This window comes from Miscanthus floridulus, chromosome 8 (assembly GCF_019320115.1).
Source record: "Miscanthus floridulus cultivar M001 chromosome 8, ASM1932011v1, whole genome shotgun sequence".
Taxonomy (NCBI): domain Eukaryota; kingdom Viridiplantae; phylum Streptophyta; class Magnoliopsida; order Poales; family Poaceae; genus Miscanthus; species Miscanthus floridulus.
The window spans coordinates 85513150-85534823 of NC_089587.1; the positions used below are offsets into that span (position 1 = coordinate 85513150).

At 47.3% G+C, this 21674-nt stretch overlaps 2 protein-coding genes, 1 non-coding gene and 1 pseudogene across 4 annotated transcripts; 3 read left to right on the top strand and 1 right to left on the bottom strand.

The window, feature by feature from the left end:
• The first annotated feature begins 510 nt into the window (after positions 1–510).
• Positions 511–6061, top strand: LOC136472829 (potassium transporter 26-like; annotated as a pseudogene).
• A 177-nt stretch (positions 6062–6238) lies between these two features.
• LOC136472830 (uncharacterized) lies at positions 6239–7604 on the bottom strand. The gene is made up of 3 exons (XM_066470536.1): positions 7163–7604; positions 6754–6983; positions 6239–6669 (listed from the first exon to the last, which is right to left on the bottom strand). Exons 1-3 carry the CDS (start codon positions 7494–7496, stop codon positions 6391–6393), a joined length of 843 nt encoding a protein of 280 aa, XP_066326633.1. The 5' UTR covers positions 7497–7604; the 3' UTR covers positions 6239–6390.
• Positions 7605–10384: 2780 nt separating this feature from the next.
• LOC136472831 (protein EMSY-LIKE 3-like) lies at positions 10385–14246 on the top strand. 2 transcript variants are annotated; one of them, XM_066470538.1, is made up of 8 exons: positions 10385–10716; positions 11433–11626; positions 11712–11821; positions 11948–12122; positions 12643–12840; positions 12913–12975; positions 13084–13147; positions 13864–14246. In XM_066470538.1, the coding sequence occupies exons 1-8, from the start codon at positions 10689–10691 to the stop codon at positions 13902–13904; spliced, it is 873 nt and encodes a 290-aa protein (XP_066326635.1). In that variant the 5' UTR covers positions 10385–10688; the 3' UTR covers positions 13905–14246. The 2 variants fall into 2 exon arrangements, with proteins under 2 accessions (XP_066326635.1, XP_066326636.1); XM_066470539.1 differs by having other exon boundaries at positions 12688–12840.
• Positions 14247–14749: 503 nt separating this feature from the next.
• TRNAF-GAA (transfer RNA phenylalanine (anticodon GAA)) lies at positions 14750–14822 on the top strand. Its single transcript has one exon. It is a non-coding gene; the product is annotated as a tRNA-Phe (tRNA).
• Positions 14823–21674: the final 6852 nt, after the last annotated feature.

Here is a 21674-nt window from a genome sequence, read left to right on the forward strand (position 1 = left end):
CATACGCCTGAAGGGCTCACCAACCGAAGCCTTCGTCCCGTTTGGCAGGGCTTCTCCACCGGCTTCAGGAGCCGTTTGGAGCCGTTTTCTACCAAACGGGGTAAAGTAAAATAGCTTCACTTGTGAAGCCCCTAAAAACATGCTCTCGCAGTGATTTGGGGTGGGATGGAGCAAAAAAAAAGTGGCTTCTCCCGGCTCCTCCTCCATGCCCCTAAAATCATGCTCTCACATGGAAGCCATTTTGCCAAACGGTTTATCAAAACCGCTTCAGCTCCACCGGTGGAACTGTTCGTGGAGCTGAAGCCAAAAAAAAAAAATGGCTTCACTAGTGAAGTGAAGTCCTACAAAACGGGGCCTAAACTATACACCATATATAGCTGCATGGACAGGCGTGGCGAAGATCATCAACTAACCATACATAACAGGGTCCAGACGGACGCACTTAGGGACGACCACACGCATACAAAGATTCAACCAATAACCAAACCATTCAGCAACACATAGGCGGAGCGCGTGCTATATAAGTCCAGTCGCGCGAGGAGGGCCTGCCCTCGATCTCCTGTCCTCTCGCGCTGCCGCCGCCCTCTCAAGTCCAAGGGTGCTCCACTCCTCGTCGGCGGGCCTAGTCAAAGGTAGAAGAACGAACTGTGATTCACTGAATCTCACGCATGCACGCACGAATTCATTCATCTGAATCTGATTACATATATATTGTACTGATTCCGATCGATCTCCTGTATGTTTGGTGTTGAACATTTACAAGGGTTCGCGCGTTCGCCGGTTGCGCTAGCTGTTTAACGCGAGCGCGACGACGATGGAGCACCGCGCGGCGCCGCCGGACGACGTGATCTTCCAGGTGAACGCCGCCGCCGTTGCGGCCGTGGACGAAAGGATCTCGACGGGTCAGATCACCGAGGAGGACGTCGGCATCGTCGACGACGGCAAGCAGATCGGCGGCGGCGGCCGCCGCACACGACGGACCTTCAGCCAGTCGTACAAGATGAGGCACCGCAACCCTCCCTCTGGTACGAACACGATACATACGATCCGTCATCCATGCATTCAGATCGGTCCAACCAAAACTGTTTCTTGACATCGTACGTGTAACGCCGCCGCCGCCGCCTGCAGGAGTTCACGCGGTGGCAGTTGGCGCTGCTGGCCGGGGTACCAGTCGCTGGGCGTGGTGTACGGCGACATCGGGACGTCGCCGCTGTACACCTTCTCGTCCTTCACCCTGCCGGACCCCGGCGCCGACGACGTCCTCGGCATCCTCAGCCTCATCCTCTCGACGCTCACCCTCGTCAGCCTCGTCAAGTACGTCTTCATCGTGCTCCACGCTGCTGACCACGGAGAAGGTACACTGTCGTACATTCTACGTATTTATTTTTTTTGTACGTACTGTTCTTCTAATGATGATCTTGCAAAGGTTGGTGCACTGCTTAAAATGTGGCCAAAATAATTAAATCCAACAAACTGCCATAAATTTAGGTGGCCGAATCTGTAGTGTCCAGTTGTGTGACGTGCTTTTTTTTTTGTATTAACAGCGAAGAACCGAAATAATGGGCAAAGTAGAAGAGTCCAGTTGACGAGCTTATATTATTATTATTTTTCTAACAGCAAAGAACCGAAATAACGGGCAAAGTAGAATTTATTTTTTAAGTCGTTGACGAGAAGGACAAAATTGCCGAGCCTCATCGCTTTTCTTATAATCTATACTTTTCAGTTTATTTTTTTAGCTGGAACAGTGTTTTTCTCTCACAGCAAATCAGCCGGAACAATGTTTCGGCTTATTTTTTTTTTAGCGAAATGAACGGAGCGTAAAGAACTTGCAGCCTCACTTCCGCCCCGTTCGCGTGCCCTTAACCCCAGCTTGATCCGCTTCTTTTTCATTCGAAACAGTGTTTTCCTCTTATAAATTTCTCCAGATTCCTACAGAATTCCTCAAAACGAACAGGGCCTACGTCATGGTACATCTGCAGTGCCACAGTACGTCATGTTGCGTATGCAGTGCTGAGATAGGTTCTGAACAAAATGACGCATTAAGGCACTCTTGCGTATATAAAAAAAGAAAAAAAAAAGAACTCTATCTTCAGGAATTAAACCGTACCAAAGATTTCAAAAACAAAATGTTCCTCCAAACACGCGTATGTTTGAAATTGCTGCATCAGGGAGAGTAACCTGTAAAGATCAATCGTTAGGTTCCCAGCATCCCTCCCTCTGCTTGCTCTCGTGCTTACATTGTATTGTACGTGCAGGTGGCACCTTTGCCCTGTAGTCGCTCTTGCGCCAGCACGTCCACTTCAGCGGCAAGTCGATGCCGGTGCCGGTCACCCGACTGGCATCAGATGCCAACCTCAAGTTCCACAGCAAAAAGAGCAGGCTGCAACCAAGGATGCTCAAGTTCCTGCAAGGCAGCCCCATTGCGCAGGCAGTCATCACCTACCTTGTGCTGGTTGGAACTTGCATGGTGATGGGGGACGGCGCCCTCACTCCATCCATCTCAGGTATATATACTTTACATCATCAGTTCATCACTGTTTCTACTTTAAGATACATGGGACAATGTTTTCTCATTTAAAGACAAATACAGTGATAGTTAATTACTTCATAATCCAAGAATAGTCTTTGGTCTTTCAAAAAAAAAGAATAGTCTTTGTTAGACAACCATCTATATGATGCCTGTAGCAGAATCAGCTGACATAAAGAAAAAAAAAAACTCGACCTGCGGGGGTTATGACGGCCCCCGGATTTTCCCTTTAAGAAGATCTTTTCACATAGATCGAGAAAACCCTCGAACCCCTGCCCCCATCCTGACGCAGCGGAATCCGTTGCCCTGTGAGAACTGGGCCGGGCCATAACTGCGCTTTGGCACATGGGGACGGGCGAGGGGATTTTTTTAACCTCAGCCTAAAATTCGCTCCCACGGAGAGTCGAACTCAGGACCTGAGGAGTGCCGCTGGGTCACCTAACCGTTTGAGCTAGGCGCCCTTTGGCAGCTGACACAAAGCATTGCTGCAATAACTTGAAACATGTATAAAGGATGTAAATTCCACTGAATCATAAAAAGCATTTTGATTTGTCATCCCAATTCCTAGCGCAGAGTTAAAAGTAATAGGGTCCAATTCTCTTTTCGATTTCCTGATGCTGTTCTCCAAATTTATCCAGTCCTGTCAGCTGTTCAAGGAATCCAGTCAAGATCTTTGTTCGGCTGCACTTTAAGCCGGCTTGTTCGGCTTATTTTTCCAGCCGGAGCAGTGTTTTTCTCTCACAACATTCCAGTATAAAACAGTGTTTTCCAGCATGAACAGTAAATAATCTAGCTCAGCCGAACACTCTCTATGATATTTTGTTTAGAGCCATTTTATTGTTGGAATGAAAAACAATGAGTAATATTTTATCTTTCTTGTTTCAGGGCACGTTGTCCTCCTATGTGTGATTATCCTGGTCATCCTTTTCCTTTTCCAACAATATGGCACAAGCAAAGTTGGCTTCACTTTTTCTCCCATTATGCTCGTGTGGTTTGCGTTGATTGCATCCATTGGACTATACAATATTATCAAGTATTATCCACCGGTTCTGAAAGCCATATCCCCACATTACATATATCTTTTCTTCGCGAGGAACAAAAGGGCTGGCTGGGAGCAATTTGGAACAGTTGTTTTGTGCATAACAGGTAAGAAATGTAGCCTAACTATGATTCTTTTTTTTGTTTCAACAAGAAACATGCAATATAATCATAGAAAGCTATTGTTCATGTGATACAACAAGAAACAAGCAACATTTGATTATTTTGTAATAAAGTACTAGCCTGTTAATGAATTCAGAACTAAATAATTGTGGTTGCCATCAGGTGCTGAAGCTATGTTTGCTGACTTGGGTCATTTCAACAAGAAATCAATCCAGGTAATTAATATGATAATTTTCCTATCCTATTATATAAATAAGAAACCGTTAGTTAATTCCCTTTCCTTTGTCCTTGCAGATGGCATACTCATGCCTAGTTTATCCAGCACTGATACTTGCATATGCTGGCCAGGCAGCATTTTTTATCAAGAACCCATCTAAGCTCAGCACAACATTTTGTAGTAGCGTCCCAGAACCACTGTTTTGGCCAATGTTTATATTAGCTACTTTGGCTGCCATCGTTGCAAGCCAGGCATTGATATCTGCCAGTTTCTCCATCATCAAACAATCAACTGCTTTAGGTTGTTTTCCTAGAGTTACCATGAAGCACACCTCAAAGAAATATGAAGGCCGAGTATACTCTCCAGAGATCAACTACTTCCTGATGATTGCTTGTATATTGATTACTGTTGGTTTTAAGGGTGGACCAGAGATTGGGCAAGCCTATGGTAAGCAATCTAGCACATACTTATATTAGTTTTGTTTGTTACTTTTCCTCATCATTTTTGTTGTACGTACATGGGCTTTAAAGCACAGTTTTTACAGTATTGCATAAATTTGAATAGTACTTTATAGAAACATCATGCTTAGCTTGATGCAGTATTATAAACATTAGAGCTCAAGTAAATAATGTACACATTCTTTTGGTCTACAGGTGTTGCAGTGATATGGGTTATGCTTATTACAACGCATCTGATCAGTGGTCATGGTAATAATATGGCAAACTCATTCTGCAATAGCTGGGTCATTTTATATATTATCTACACTGCCATTGAAGGTCTTATGACGATATCACTCCTATATAAGATTGCACAAGGCGGCTGGGTTCCATTTGCAATAACTGCATTTTTCCTTATAATTACACTTTCTTGGACCTATGGCCGAAGCAAGAAAAATGAATATGAAGTGAGTAACTTGATGGATAGGCAGGAATTCATTAAAACAGTTAATATGAGCAACAGAGTACCTGGAATATGCATCTTTTGCACAGACTTGATGAATGGCATCCCACCAATTGTGCGCCATTACGTTCAGCACATGGGTTGTCTCCGCGAACTGATGGTGTTTGTCACTGTGAGGCATCTACCTGTGACATCAGTCCTGCCCGAAGAGCGCTTCCTCTTTGACAGACTAGAGCCTTTTGGTGTTTACAGGTGCATAGTCCAATATGGTTATATGGACACCCAGAATATGGAGGATGATGAGTATGTTCTATCAATCATTGCATCCCTCAAGGAAATAGCTCAAAGTGATGATGAGACCATGATGATAGATTCAGCTTTAGCAAATGGAGCGACCTTTGTACTTGGAAGGGTTATTTTAAAAATGAGCTCCAAGCAAAACTGTTTCAAGCGCTTTGTTATTAACAACCTTTACAGGTTCTTGCAGAAGAACTTCAGGTCCAACATTTCCAGTCTAAAGATAGCTCCTAGTAAAACCTTGCAGATTGGAATGCAATATGAGATTTGAGTAGAGGAACCTTACAAGATGGACATGTGATTTTAGAACATTCAGATGTGTGGAGTTTAGATGTTTCTTATTTTTAATTGGCAATACCAGTAAACTATTTGTTTAGGTTAGCCTCTCCATACAAAGCTACTATGGTCCAAACTTTGGAACTATTTATTTGAGTGAGGTTTTTGTTTCACAGTTGTACTATATATATTTGTTTGAAGCTTGGTGAAATTATTTTTCTTTAAGCCCAATCCAGAATGTACGATTGTGAGGCCTTGATCAGACAGCCAATGATTTTTTTTCTTGACACTGCAACAAAATTGTTTTGTTCTAAACCATATTTTTGTATCATGCAAAATATCAGTAATAGACATCCTGTACATAGTAGCTTGTTGTGACTTTATTTATTTTTGGCTTTCTATCAGCATGGAGAGTGTTTTCCTTGTTTAGCTAAACATAGATCAAATTATTTGAAACACTGGATCAGGACAAGAAAACGTATCTCAAGGTTAATACAAGTAATAATGACAAGATAAGTTAAAGTTGGTTTGGTAACACCTTAAGATCGCTCGCCTGTTTAGTTTTATCCCACAACACTGCATCAGTATACTTTGGTACCGCTGGAAAATCAAACGCATTAATTTTTATACCACTGAACTGCATTGGTACGTTTTTTTCTACAAATACTTCGAACAGACTTGATCATTAGCTGAGTTTTTCTTTATAAAAAATCTATGGAGCAAAAAAACATTTGGTAGACGTAGACTCATGCACTTAAATGGCAGTTTTAGGTAATTCATTCTGATTGGTGGTTTGAAAGGTTAGAAAATAAAGGAGTATCTTTAAGGTTACCAAACTATGCATCTCTGGAGAAAAAAAATACATTAAAACAATAGTGGAAAGCAGAACTGATGAAATATTGTTGGGAATCAACTATACAAGAACCAGTGCTTCCTCCATGGAGTCTTTATCTGACTGCTTTATACAACCATATGTAACTTAGCTACAATAAACTAAACCTTAAACGGAAATTTAGAGGGAGGAGAATATTGGAACACCAGGTATGGTGGCACCTGAATCTACAACGAAGATGTTGCCAGTCACATATGACGATGCTTCATGGATCAGGAAACGGACCAGCGATGTCAACGCAGGATCAGTAGCGCCATGCTCCTTAAGCGGCACTATCTTTGAAGCAACGGTGCTCAACCACCTCTTTTGAAACAGAGGAGCGGTTATCTCTGATTTGAAAAGCCCAGGCGCAATTGAGTTCACTCTGATGCCATTAGCGCCCAATTCCAAAGCCATAATCTGCAAAAAAAAAAACATAATCAGATTAGTTTATCACGAACACAAGGCGCAGAACAAACGTTTGATGAGGAATAGCAGTACTACCTTGGTGGCATAATGCACAGCAGCCTTTGAGGATGCATATCCAGTGGAGCCAGGCAGATGCCCTCGGTTAAGGCCAGCAATAGAGGTGATGTTCACCACTGAACCATTTAGCTTGGCATCACGCATGCGTCGACAGACATGTTTGGCCACGAGCCATGATCCGGTTAGGTTCGTCTTGATGATTCTGTCCCACTCATCCTCAGGCCAATCTAATGGAGAATGCACTGCACCTGAGGTATAATAAACAACAAACACATATATTACCATACACTCGAGCCAATATGTTCTTGGTCCGCTAACGAATTGGGATTACAAATCTGAAGTTAGTTTGGTTTGGTGCATATTTTCATTTGGCATTTAGATCCCTAAAATGAACATATCTGAACTCCAATTTGGTGGATACTCGTACCTCGGATGCCAGCGTTGTTGATCAAGGCGTCGATGCGGCCAAAGGCGTCCCAGGCCCTCTGCACCGCCGCCTCCAGGACCGAGCCACCGGCTGCGACGTCGAGCTCCACGGCCACCGCGCGGGGGGCTTCGGCGGCAGCGGAGGCGTTGATCTCATCGCAGAGCGAGCGGAGCCGGTCGGCGCGGCGGCCGGCGGCGACGACGCGGCAGCCGGCGCGCGCCAGGTCGAGGCAGAAGTCGCGGCCGATGCCGGAGGAGGCGCCCGTCACCAGCACCACCTGCCCCTCCAGCCTGCTCCACGGAGGCGGCGGCGGCGACAGCCCAGCCGACGGCATCGCTGGTGCGCTCTCGGGGGAGTAAGAAGGGGATTTCAGCGCCACCTGCTAGTGCTATAGCTAGTGGATTCAGTGACCATGTCTCTTCGCCTTTGGTCGTGATGAACATGTGACTAAATTACTTTTCAAAACAGAATGTATTGTAGGACAAAATTATTTGGTGACAACTAACAAATTTCAATTTCTTTTTTGATTTAAGTATAAAGCGTATTCTCGATTGAAATAGAGAGATCGGAATGGACTTTGTTTTTTTTTATGGACAAAAGCTAGTTGGTGACAAATCGTTTACTTTTTTTTTCTAATGCTAATTTTGGTGCATGAAAATGATTGATTCTGTGAAGTATAATGCTTGTTAGTATTGCGGAGTATTGTAGCGTCCGCTAAAATGGAAACTAACTCATTTGACCCATTAACATTTATGTTTTATCTAGTTTTGAAGTGTCCAATGCAACTCCGGTTCCACGTTAATAGTAGTACCTCATACTTTTCATCTTTGAAAATTGAATCTTCCATTTTTTTCGGTGGTTTTTAATTTAAGTAACATGGCAGCGATTCTCATGTAAGTTGGTGGTTTTTGCCCTGTTCATAAAGATGTAATTGAACATTAGCCTCAAAACCATACTGTATGCAGGAATTTAGGATGCGTAAGATCAGAAATCAATATTTTAAATATCTGACTAAGTCAGTGTGTGTTTGGATCAGAGAAAAAAATGGAATATGATAGTCATGTTCCTGTCCACGCCGCCGCGCCGTGAGCCTGCCGCCGCCGGAGGGCCTTGCTCCACGCGTCACCAGAGTAAGGGTTGTGCGGATCCGGCGCGTCCGTGCTCGCAACCGCCGTCGGAGGAGTTGCCACGCGTAGATCCGTAGATAGGGGAGCCGACGGAGGAGTGGCCGCGTAGATCCGCCGCCGCCGCTAGAGGATGCCCTTGCCCCGCGTGCCTGAGGAAGCCTTGTCCCGTGCGCAGGCAGTGATGGAGGTGCTCTGTCGAACCCATGCTCGTGGTGGAGAAGAAGGGGAAGGGGATCTCGGATTCGGCGGTGGTGGAGGTGGTACGGCTCGACGGCGGTGGGGAAGGCTGGATATGTTGGTGGTGGAGGTGCTCTGGCTCGGCGGCGGTGGGGAAGGCCGGATCCACGCTTGGTGGTGAGGAAGGAGGGGGAAGGGGCGCCGGATCTGCTTGGTGCGGCACCATCGTCGTCGAGGAGGCACAACCCCGCTACCGAGCTTGCGCCGAGTCACAGAGAGAGGGGAGACAAGCAGAAGAAGGAGACGGGGTGCGGCGGCTGGGATTGAGGGAAGTTGAGAGGTGGAGAAAGGGGGTTGAGATTTTATATTTAGGGTTTGGAACAGGCTGCTGAGTGGGCCTCAAGCCTTTTAACCGAGACGGGCCTCATAAGAGGCCTGCCTCCGAAAATAGATTCATTTTCGAAGGCGGGCCTCTTCCGTAAATTGATTTTAGGAGTTGGGTATTTTTTACTGTCTCCGTGAATTAATTTTGCGAGACGGTTAATTATGCCATATATAAAAACGTCTACCTCCGAAAATCTCAGGCATTTTACGAGACGGATGGATTTTGTGACCGCCTCCGTTAATGTTTGGGCAGTGTCTCGTAAAATCATTTTTATAGTAGTGCACCTCACGTCGAAACGGTAGAGGACGATGTCTACTAGGGAGAACCTTGCCCTCTCGATTTGGAGAGATGGGGTCACTCAAATCTATGAAGAATATTTTCTTTAGGGATATATTTGTTCTAATGAAAATTTTCTATTGTTTCCTCTCTAGAGGTGCTAAATCATAGCCATCAATTTAAGGGTTTCCTTTCATGCAATGAACATGGCGTGTTCGCTGGTTGGTTTCTGGGTTGGTTTGGGCTAACTGGTGCTGGTTTGTTGTGAGAGAAAAATATTATTGGCTGGTTGAATAAGCCTGGTTAAAACCAGCAGGCGAACAGGGTGATCATCCGTTTGATGTAAATTCAACTGTCACCGATCATCTTCAACATGGGATGGTTGTTATTTCTATCCACCGCCGATCAGCATCTGTCCTTGTCGGTCTGTTGTCTGTCGCGTCTAGCCCTATCCCTGCCAGGCTAACCCGGTGTCATTGGACCATCTCCATGACTTCCTCGCCCTTCTATAGTCCAATTGTCGTCCTCACACGTGGCCAGCGACGGGCTCACGCTGCTCCACCCTACGTGCCACTTCTCCTGCTTGGTCAGCATACCTCTCCAAAACTCTTTGTATATACACAGAGAGCACAACCAACCTAAAAACCCACCCTCGAAACTCTTTACGAGCGTGTGGACATCAAAATCAAGATTGGTTTTAGACGCTGCAGTATGAGAGATGTGTTTTTTTAACTAGCAAATATGTCCGTACGACACGCACGTGTTTACTAAAAACATTTCAAATGCAATGGCAACATTAATTGAATCCTCGATATATTAGTTCATATATATTTTGGCTTGTATGGGCGTCAGTTCTTTTTGGCTTGTATGGGCGTTAGAGTCTTACATCTCACTTGTGTTCAGATTTTTATTATTTTTCTTTTTCATGGTCTAGGAGGAATCTTGGTTGAGGAGAAGTTTTACATCTTACATGTAAGATCACGAATGACAGATGACTCATGTAACACGACGTCTAGATCGAACGATTATTATAGAGGGAGAAGCCTTTAAAAAAACTCACTCTTTTATAGTGCGATGAGATGAGATGAGATGAGATGATGATGAACCAACTTTTTTTTTTAAAAGTCTTATATACAAAAGTAAAAGCCCAACAAAATGACAATCTGATCCGTTTTTAGAAATCAAATTTTGCTTTGACTACGTTTCAAAGGAGGATATTTTTATTTTTGTTTGGCTGCCACAGTTCCCGTACGAGTCCATACCAATTTTCTAGGTGTCAATCGAAAGCCCAGTCCAAAATCCGAAAGCGAAAAATATGCCTGCTTGAAGCCGTAAAGGCGCAAACCCTCGCCTGACCGAATCCCCATCCGATTCCAGCCTCCCAGAACCCCTCCAAACCGAGGTTGAAACCGCGCTACAAGCTACATGGATTGGACGCCTGGCTCTGGAGATCCCAACGCTTGCCGGATTTGAGATCTGGTGGGTTTGGTGGCCGCCCGGATCCGGAGGAGACGCCGGCAGTTTGCGAGGTTTTGTTGGCTCCCTTGCGTCGCGGAAGGCCATGGAGTACCGCGCCTTCGACAGCAGCGGTGAGTCGCGTCTAGCTGATCCCTATGTTGTTTGCTTTAATGCTGGCAAATGCAAATGCGAGGAAGCCCTGGTCTTGCGTGCGGTATTGATGGAAGCAGCATCAGGCTGCTGCCGGCGATTGTCTTAGGATGGGTACAGATGTGTGCTCAGTAGCGTGGTGGTGCGATTCTGTTTATATATATATATTTTTTGTTATCAGTAGTCGCATGGAACATGTGTGATTGGTATCTTTCAGGTTTGACTCCATTGTACATTATTGTTAATATGAACTGTGGCGATGGGATAGTGAGGGGAATAGCGCGGGTAGTCTGGTTGATGCTTTCTGAATACTGATGGTGGAAGATGGACCACATATTTAGATTACTGGGAGTAGACAGGGTTTTATTTATTGTTTCTCCTATAATAGTTCCATGTAAATGTGATCTAATTATTATAGAATTCACAAAAAGTAGCATAGCTGCATGAAGAATTGGATTGAATAACATGCCTTTTGTAGTATGACTGAGTGTTTTTTTTTTGAACTGAACCGGGAGAGCTGCCTTTTATATTACAAAGGGGAAGGTCCGGACAGACAAGTCAATAATTTACTATTGTGGAAACAACATAAAGCTATGGAACTTATCTGAACACCACCAATCTGGAACTTGAGTTTATTGCTTTAGAAAAGTTTTTGATATTTGCATTATTGTTGTATTGATTATTTGCCTGATTTCAGTGACTGGTGATGAGCTCCCTCCAACATATCAAATTAGAGGACCAAGGGTGCATTTCAGTGGGAACGGAAGGTCATTAGCAGGCGCACTTTCTCAGCCGCACATCAAGTTGGATAGCGATATACATCAGATTGAGCAACAGGCTTATACTGGTGTTCTCAGAGCATTCAAAATGCAATCGGATGCCCTGACATGGGTAATTTCATCAATGGAAACTTATTGGTGACTATTGTAGCCTATTATATTCCTTACCGAGAAATTTTAACAAGGGTCTTGTACAGGAAAAAGAAAGTTTAATCACTGAACTAAGAAGAGAGTTGAAAGTCTCTGACGTGGAACACAGAATGCTATTAAACATGGTCAATGAAGAGGAGGCTGTCCATAGAATAAGGTACCGTGTTGGCCTGTATAACTATAAAGGTTAAAGCATTTGCATTCATCGAGATGAACAAATTGGTAACTTCAATAATGGTTCCATGATCATTAAAGTGTGCTTTGTATTCATAAACTTCTGTAGGCAGTCAAGGCAGGGAGGTGGAATGCAATCTAGCTTGCCTTGTAACAGCGTAGTTGATCACAGCCATGGACCTCTCAAGAGGCAGAAGAAATCCCATTCCATGTATTCACTCCCTGTGGATCCCCACTCACCCATCATGCCTTTGCAAGCAATAGTGGGCAACAAGACATATAGGGTAGGTTTGGAGTATTCCTGATCCTGCTTTTTGTTCACCATCAACAATGTTCTTATAGTTCTTAATAGGTGACCTCCTTTCAATCGTGAAAGACATGCCAGTAGCACAAAAATTATGTTCAACTGGCACACACACACACACACATGCACACACAGACACGCAAGTTGAACCAAGATTAAAAATTATTTCTTTTGAAAGATAGGCAAGTCAGGAAGGTAATATGAAAGTATGTTTTGTTATTACATCCTTTTTCATTGGCAATGTTTTGTTGACGAGGAGCCAGAATTCTTTGCCTGCTGTTTTGATGTTCTATTACATTTTTTGTGAATGCTTGATCAAGCATTGTCATAACCTAGGGTCTGATACTTTGCTTAATGAGTTTGGGTTCAACGCCCGTTTTATATTGTTTCAAAATCTTAATCATCATCATTGAGCATGCATTTATCATTGAGCATGCATTTCTGTAGTTAGCGTAGCATGCTTTGTGTTCTACTGGCAGTTAAAAAGTGCCCCCTGACAGCTGGCACCTGAAAACACAACTGCCTATCAAACCCTTCCACATCAGGGTGGTTGGCTGGCATCTGATGGTGTTATGAAAGGTATGGAAGGGAGAAGCAGAAGGTATCATGCAAACGAGTATTATGCTTCACCTAATGACATGGGGCTTTTGAACTTCAATCATATTGACATACCTAATACTGAAACTCTTGTGAAAAAGGTACATATTTCTCAATTTAGTGAAATTGAATGGAAGATTGTTATGTCAACGTCTTATGTGTGTTATCAACAGGTGGAAAGGGTATTATCCGATCCAGATGTGTATACAATTGAAAGGGCAAAGAAACTGCTTATAGTAAGTTGGTTTTCTCTATTCCCCCTAGTAGTTCCTAAGAGAATCTGAACTGGGGAAGTTACCGTTCGTTCCTTCTTGAAAAGTTGATGTATATTACTATCATTGCAGGACCAAGAGCAGTCATTGCTTGATGCAATTGCCAAACTCAATGAAGCATCTGATCACGAAAATGGTAAGTTGCCATGGGTTGTTAGCATTCATGAATTTGCTATTTAAATGAATAGTTGCTCACTAGACAACGTAAATAGATTGTGAAGTACCAAATATTTATTGCTGTCATTTATTTTCCTTCGGCATAGTGATATATTTCCATGCGATAGGAGGTTGCATGTGATGTTTTGTGTAGTTCAGCAACATATTATTTTGAATACATGCTAACAGCTTTCATAATGCCACTGAAATGCCATAGCGAGTTGGCAACTTGTGGCATGTGCAGGTTAAGGGTAGTATATAGGCAAAGGAACTCTACTGTAAATGATTAAGAATAGCTATATTTCTTACTGTAAACATTTATCACCTCTTTTTTGGTCAAAAAATGGAGACAGATGAGTACATGTGTCCCTTGTCTCTTCTTTATCTGGAAGGCTGTATTGGTTGCAGTTTGTTGTGTGCATCGACCTCCAAAATACACTATATACTTAGCATTGCTACTTTGTGCCCTGGTGTTGTAGAAGGCTTGGAATTCAATGTAGGTTTGCTGAGCACTGCATGTCAATGAGTGAGTCAGCCCCACGTGGCGAACTGGAGTTTGGAAATTCCACTGTTAGACATAGATTTATCCAACGTTTTGAGCATTGCATCTTATAACGTTTTGTATGGTGATCCCATCAAGCGTTGCACATTAATTCTGATATTGATAAAGTTCAGTAACAGCTCTCTATGTAACAGATGATATGATGCTCGTTGGAAGCCGGATTACCATGGGGTGACACGGGTGGCACACCTCTGACAGGGGTGATATTTTGGAGTCCACACCTCTGACAGCGGGTTAAGAGACAATGATGCGTGAAATGCTGTGTAAATAACGCTACTTGTTAGTCCGGTAGGTCAGGTTCTTTTGGCAGTCAGGCAAATCTGTGCATGCAATGCAATGGGAATATGTATCTTGAGCACCATCACATCCGGTGATGTGATGCTGTTTCATTTCATCTTTAATCTGAGTAAGCTTATCTATGCTTGCCCCCTAGAAATATGGGTCGGTTTCACTAGTTTGTATCTATGTTAATATCTAAGGATGTCTATTAAAATGGTATGTTATTTAAACTTTATCAGAGTTGATCCCAAGCTTAGTTTAAATTTGAGTGGAACGAAATTTGCATTTGAAGTGGATATGGGTGAAGTTCTGTCTATAAGTTGTCCAGAGCGGCATATACTTGTGTTGCTATGTTGTAATTGTGTAGGCATCTGCTACAGATATGGATCAGGAACCCATTGTCCACAGTTGTTGGAATTATATGGCTGCCGAAGCTCAAAACATTTTGCAGAATTGCAGGAGCGGGATTTGGATAAACAACTTCCAGCAACCAGCACAAATACTATTGCACAGGCCGATGCTCTAGTCTCAGCTGATAGAGTCAGCACGTTATATTGCTTGATAGACCCATGCTAGTCTCAGTTGACAGCACACATCACGTTATAATGCAGGATAGGTTGTGTTCTAGTCACACAGCTTTTGTAGGCGTTTTGGTTTTGTTGTTTAGTGTTTCAGTTGACGGTTTTTTTAGGCGTTTTAATTTTCGTCTTTAGATTACTGTAAGTAGGCCAAAGCATCTAAGCGGGGATAGCTCAGTTGGGAGAGCGTCAGACTGAAGATCTGAAGGTCGCGTGTTCGATCCACGCTCACCGCAATGTATTTATTTTATTTTTAAACCTTTTTCCTGCAGTTAACAAGCTTCCTTTGTCTTTTTTTTACCTTTTCTTTTAACAGCAGTTAACAAGCTTCCTTTGACTTTTTGTCACCAGTAGATAAGCTTATATTAGTTTTAATTTTTTTTAACATTTTTCAAGTAGTTAACAAACTCCGCCTATGGTGGGGCGCCTTTGGTGTCCCAGCATAGCAGGTCCTAAGTCCTGGTAAAGGAGGAGGATTGTGTTAGGCGCGGCGAGCCAACGTAAAAACTTATCCACTTTAATAGAGATAAAACCCAAAAGAATCATGTTGGGGCCTAACCCTCTTAGCGACGCGCCATGTCGGAAGCTGGGTATGGTGTTAAATGAGCAAGAGCCGGGTTGTCGGGGACCTAATACTGGGGTACCCCTGGAACCAATAACCATCGAACGTTAAAAACTTCTGGACGAACAAGGGCGCCGCTGCGTTCCTTGCCCGAATGACGGAAGTTTGGTTCCGTCTCGCCCGACGCCTTTGGGCCAGCCCCGCCTCGCCCGAGGGCTAAGGGCTAGTCTCCGCCTCACCCGACGTCTTTGGGCCAACCTCGTCTCGCTCGAGGGCTAAGGGCTGGCCTCCGTTCCGCCCGACGCCTTCGGGACAGCTCTGCCTCGCCCGAGGGCGGAAGGCTAGTCTCCGCCTCACCCGACGCCTTCGGGACAGCTCTGCCTCGCTCGAGGGTTGAGGGATAGACTCCACCTCGCCCAACCCCCGAGGGGTGGGCTCAGTCACGCCCAAGGGATAAGGACTGGACTCTGCCTCGCCCGACGACCGAGGACGAACCTCGCCTCGTTCGATGTCCAAAGACTGGTTTCATCTTACCTGATAGCTTCTTTCCCGTTCCCTCATGATGATGGGTACAGAGTAAGACAAGACGTTCGGGTCAACCATGGCTTCAAGAACCATACCCTGCGTCCCAGCAGGAAAGGTACTGCCAGGGAACGACTGGACAGGTGCTTTAGACCCTTCTGGGCGCCGCAGAGCCCAAAAGGTACTGCAGGCGCGTGCTCCTCTCCCTGTAGAGTTGTAGGCGTCGCCTTCAGCTCTGGGACACGGAACCCGACGAAGATATACGACAACCACTACACTCCAGAAAAGGATTTGTGATCTCCTCGAATGACGGACATGCCGTCACCACGTTATGGACCCAAGGGGGCGGCGCCCGCTTCCCGACCCCTCGGGTCCACCAAATCAAAGGACCTTGCCCACAGCGCTACTCCGGACCCTGACCCCGCGTCCCTCCGACAGAGACTCATAGGAGCCAGAAGGCATGCGGAGCAAGGCTGGGCGAGGTTCATAAGTCAAAACCACTGTACTGCAGCCCATACCCAGCGCAGGGCAGTATTCTGTAACCATCCTGACATTCTACAGGGGCATCGATAGTATTATAGGCGCTTATCATCCTTTGGCACCCATCAGAATGGGTAACCAGGCAGGGTAGACGTGAGCCACAAGACTAGGTAGAGTACGCATCCTAAGCCCTCACCCTTGTAAAGCCAGCCCCTTCATCTATAAAAGGAGATGCGCTACCTCCAACAGGGAGAGATTCTGAATGACATAAGACACACACACACAGTCAAGCTGCTACCAAGCTCTTGGTCTCCTTTCGACCCTTCCATCAGAGACTTGGGACCTGTCCCTCTATCGATCGTTTGTATCCCCTACGATGAACCATTCACGGTGCTAATAACACGAGCAGCAATAAACTGGACGTAGGGATATTCAGCCTGAACCAGTATAAATCTTGTGTCCTTTAGCGCACCATCCGAGCCTAACGCGCATTACTATAAATTTACTTGCCGGTGCTTGTACGAAACACCGATAGTTGGCGCGCTAGGTAGGGGCCTTGCACGTTCCAAATCAGGCCTCGGATGGCCACCCACACAATCAGCTAGGCCCCGGGCGTACATGTGCATTTCAGCGACCTAGATTTCATCGTCACACTAGGAGGAGAACTGGCGCTGACCCACACTACCGCACAGTCTCTCCCTTCTGTCAACCTCATCCGTCTGAGGCTTGAGGGCCCGCGGGGCGACTCCCTTGGACCCTAGTTATCCAGGGAGCCCCCGCATAGCATCACCCTATTTTTGGAAGGCCCCGTACGAAGTGCCCCGACAGCGTTTCCATTCGGTCTCCGCAACGCCACGGCGACCGCCGGCCACCTTCTGGCACTACGCATGGTTTAGCCGCCTACGGACAGCGAGCTCGTGGGGGTAATCGAACATGATCCGGAGACACTCTACAGGCTCCTCACAAAGGAACCAGAGTCGTCCTCTAGCTCTGACTCCAGTAGGGGGAGCCATCACCCTTCCCGGGAGTGCTTCATGGTGCGGACCCCTGTGGGGCACATCGAGGACGTCTCCGGGGAAGAGGCTACCCCAACAAACGACCCTGACAGCGGATCCACAGGGGAGGCAACACCCCTATCTCATTTGGGGATGGAGCAGCTGAGAGCCCGCAAGCTGGAGATCGATGAGGCCGGACAAGGGCCCGTCTAGGAGTACGCGGACATCAATCGCGAGATTGAACACCACAAGGGCAGTGGGCGCGCATGCACCACGGCCCGCCCCGTACACCAGAGGATCCTCACTGATTATAGGGGCCTTCCTCACTTCACTTGAGCAAGCCAAAACATCGCCGCAGCGATGGCCTTGCTGCACGACCTTCCGGAGGCCGCGATGTCTGAGGATCGCTGCGCCCATTGAGAAATTCGCACGTTGCTCGAGCGTGCGGCGGCGCAGCAGGAGGAAAGCTCGTTGTCTCGATGACGTGAACTCGACACCAGCCAGCGCACGCCCTCAGTGCGTCCCACCAAGGACACGTCCGTTCACCAAACACCACTAGGCGGCATGCAGCCCTCCGCCGTCACGGTGCATCAACGCCTCGGCCATGACCGCGACGTACGCAGCACCATCGACGCTCGCAAACGCGCCCACGGCGACAATGGAGAGGCAGCACGCCGCGGCTACCATCCCCGATGTGGCGAACGCTACAACAGCAATGAGGACCGAAGCCCAAGCCCTGACCTGCTAGGCCCTTAGGCCTTCGGCCGACACATCCTCAACGCTGTGTTCCCGCTATGGTATCGACTGCCAACCAACATCCCTAAATATTCTGGGGAAACAAACCCCGAGCTTTGGCTCAAAGACTATCGGCTTGCATGTCAGGCCGGTGGTGTGAGTGATGATGATTTCATTATTCGCAATCTCCCACTATTCTTGGCCGATTCGGCACGAGCATGGTTGGAGCACCTACCATCCAACGCCATTCAAAGTTGGGCGGATCTGACAGAGATCTTCATAGGAAACTTCCAGGGCACGTACAAACGCCCTGGAAACCCATGGGACCTCAATAACTACCGCCAGAAGGCCGGTGAAACCCTCCGCGGGTACATCCGGTGCTTCTCTCGGTAGTGCAATGAGCTCCCTAACGTCGTCGACGCCGACGTGATAGGAGCCTTCCTATCTGGGACAACCTATGAGTCTCTGGTACACAAGCTAGGGCGTAGGGGCCCGCGGACCACAAAGGAGCTCCTAGACATCGCCACCAGTCACGCCTCAGGAGAGGAGGCGGTCGGAGCCATCTTCGACCATTCCGACGGTAAGGTGAGGCAGGACGAGGACGTCGGCGAGGGCGCTTCCAACCATCCCGCCAAAAGAAAGAATAAGAAGCAATGGCTCGACAACTCGCTCGTGGCCGCTGCCGACCACAAGGGTGGCCGGAAGCCCGTGGAGGGCACTTCAAACCACTTTGAAAAAATGCTCGAGGGATCATGCTCAAACCACGCTTTCCCGGCCAAGCATCTATACAAGGAATGTGGCCTCATGCGCAAATACTTGTCCGGAGGCCTCAATAAAGGGGAGTAGGGGAAGGAACCTACCCCCACTATAGATGACATAGAGAAGGACGATGCCTTCCCAACGCTGACCGGCATGCTCATGATCTTTGGAGGATCAGTGGCCTACGACTGCAAGCGCCGTCAGAAGTCGTGCGCCGCGAGGTCTATACAGCCGGATCAGCCACGCCTGCTTTCCTCCGGTGGTCAAAATCCGCCATAACCTTTGACCGAACCGACCATCCGGATGTCGTCCCACACCCGGGAAGGTACCCGCTTGTTGTCGATCCGATCATCGGCCCAAAGCGGCTCACGAAAGTACTGATGGACGGAGGCAGCGGCCTCAACATCATGTATGCAAAGACGCTCGACAAGATGGGTGTCGACCGAACCAACCTCTACCCCATCCGAGTGCCTTTCCATGGCGTGGTGCCTGGTAGGCAGGCCGTGCCACTGGGGCAAATTGATCTGCCCATCACTTTCAGGGATCGGTCCAATTACCGGACTGAGACCCTCACCTTCGACGTAGTGGGGCTCCCGAGAACTTTCCACGCCATCCTAGGACGACCATGCTACGTGAAGTTCATGGCCGTCCCCAACTATACGTACCTCAAGCTAAAGATGCTGGGCACCCACAGGGTCATCACCATCGGCACCTCCTTCCGTCGCGCTTACGAGTGCGAAGTCAAATGCTGCAGCCATGCCATAGTAGTCATCGCCTCCGAAGAGCTCACCACCCTTAGGGAAGAGGTCATTGAAGAAGCACCCGACGCGAAGAGGTCATCTGGGTCATTTGAATCGGTGGAAGGACCCAAGGAGGTCCTCTTGGACCCCAGCAACTCCGAGGGCAAAAAAGTCCACATCAGGACCGCGCTTTCCTCTAAATAGGAAAGCATGCTCGTCGACTTCCTCCGCGATAACAAAGACATCTTTGCGTGGAAACCCTCAGATATGCTGGGCATCCTAAGGGAGGTCACCGAGCATACCCTCCAAATCCTCCCAGGCTCCAGGCCAATGAAGCAACACCTGTGCCACTTCAACGAGGAAAAACACCGAGCCATCGGTGAAGAGATAGCAAAATTGTTAGCTGCGGGCTTCATCAGGGAAGTACACCCAGAGTGGTTAGCAAATCTTGTTCTTGTGCGAAGAAAGAGTGGGAAATGGAGAATGTGTGTTGATTACACAGGCCTCAACAAGGCGTGTCCAAAGGATCCATTTCCTTTGCCACGAATAGACCAAATAGTCGATTTCACCTCGGGGTGCGAAACCCTCTGCTTCCTTGACACATACTCTGGCTACCACCAGATCACGATGAAGGAGTCCGACCAGCTCACGACGTCTTTTATCACCCCCTTCAGATCATTCTGCTACATTTCAATGCCGTTCGGCCTGAAGAACACTAGGGCAACTTACCAGCGCTGTATGCTCAATTGCTTCAGGGACCTCATCGGGCGGACCGTTGAGGCCTACGACGATGACATCGTAGTCAAGTCCAAGCAAGCTGACCACCTTATCGCCGACCTTGAACAAACCTTTGCGAAACTCTGGGCAGACAGCATCAAACTCAATCCTGAAAAATGTGTTTTTGGGGTTCCAAGGGGCATGCTGCTCGGCTTTATCGTCTCCGAGCGCGGCATCGAAGCCAACTCGGAGAAAATATCAGCCATCACAAAGATGGGCCTAATCTAAAACATAAAGGGGGTCCAGCGAATCACAGGATGCCTTGCCGCCCTTAGCCGATTCATTTCGCACCTCAGCAAACGAGGACTCCCCCTTTATCGACTCCTGAAGAAATCTGACCGCTTCGAGTGGACAGCCAAGGCTCAGGAGGCGCTTGACATGGTTAAGCAATTTCTAACTAAACCCTCGGTTCTAGTTCCTCCATGCAACGGAGAATCCCTCCTGCTGTATATATCAGCCACCACCCAAGTGGTCAGCTCCGCCTTAGTGGTAGAGCAAGAGGAAGAGGGGCACGCCTTCAAGGTACAGCACCCTATGTATTTCATCAGTGAGGTGCTATCCGACTCCAAAACCCATTACTCCCAAATCCAGAAACTCCTCTACACCGTCCTCATCACCAAGAGAAAGCTACGCCACTACTTCGAGTCACACCCTATGACAGTTGTGATGTCTTTCCCCCTTGGCGAGGTCGTCCGTAGCCAGGATGCTATAGGAAGAACTACAAAGTGGGCGCTCGAGCTAATGGATCAGGGCATTACTTATGCCTCCCAAGCAGTGATCAAATCCCAGGTGCTGGCTGACTTCATCGTGGAGTGGACCGAGGTCCAGACGCCACCAGCAATCGTCGATCAAGAGTATTAGACGATGTACTTCGACGAATCGCTGATGAAAAAGGGCGTTGGCGTGGGACTAGTCCTCGTATCTCCCCTCAGGGTCCACATGAGGTACATGGTTCAGCTCCATTTTCCCTCATCAAACAATATCGCAGAATACGAAGCGCTCATCAACGGCCTACAAATCGCCATCGAGCTGGGCATCCGATGTCTCGACGTCAGAGGCGACTCCTAGCTGGTCGTCAACCAGGTCATGAAGGAGTCAAGCTGCCACGACGCCAAGATGGAGGCATACTACCAAGAAGTCCGACGGCTGGAGGATAGATTCGATGGCCTTGAACTCAATCACATCCCAAGGTGCCTCAATGAAGCAGCTGACACGCTTGTGAAAGCAGCATCTAGCCATGAGCTAGTCCCAGCAGGCGTCTTCGCCAGCGATCAACACAAACCCTCGGTACGCTACGCGGGGTCGAAGCAAGCCAATGATGGTCCATCTAGTCCGACCCCAGGGGCCGATTCGCCAACTACTCCGCCTAACCCTGAGGTTATGGAGCTTGAAGAGTACCTAGCAGCGGAGTCCGACCCTCCCGACGACTAGAGAACGCTTTACCTCGACTACCTCCTCCGTGACACACTATCGGTAGATAAGACGGAAGCCCGATGGCTCGCGCGCCGCGCCAAGTCC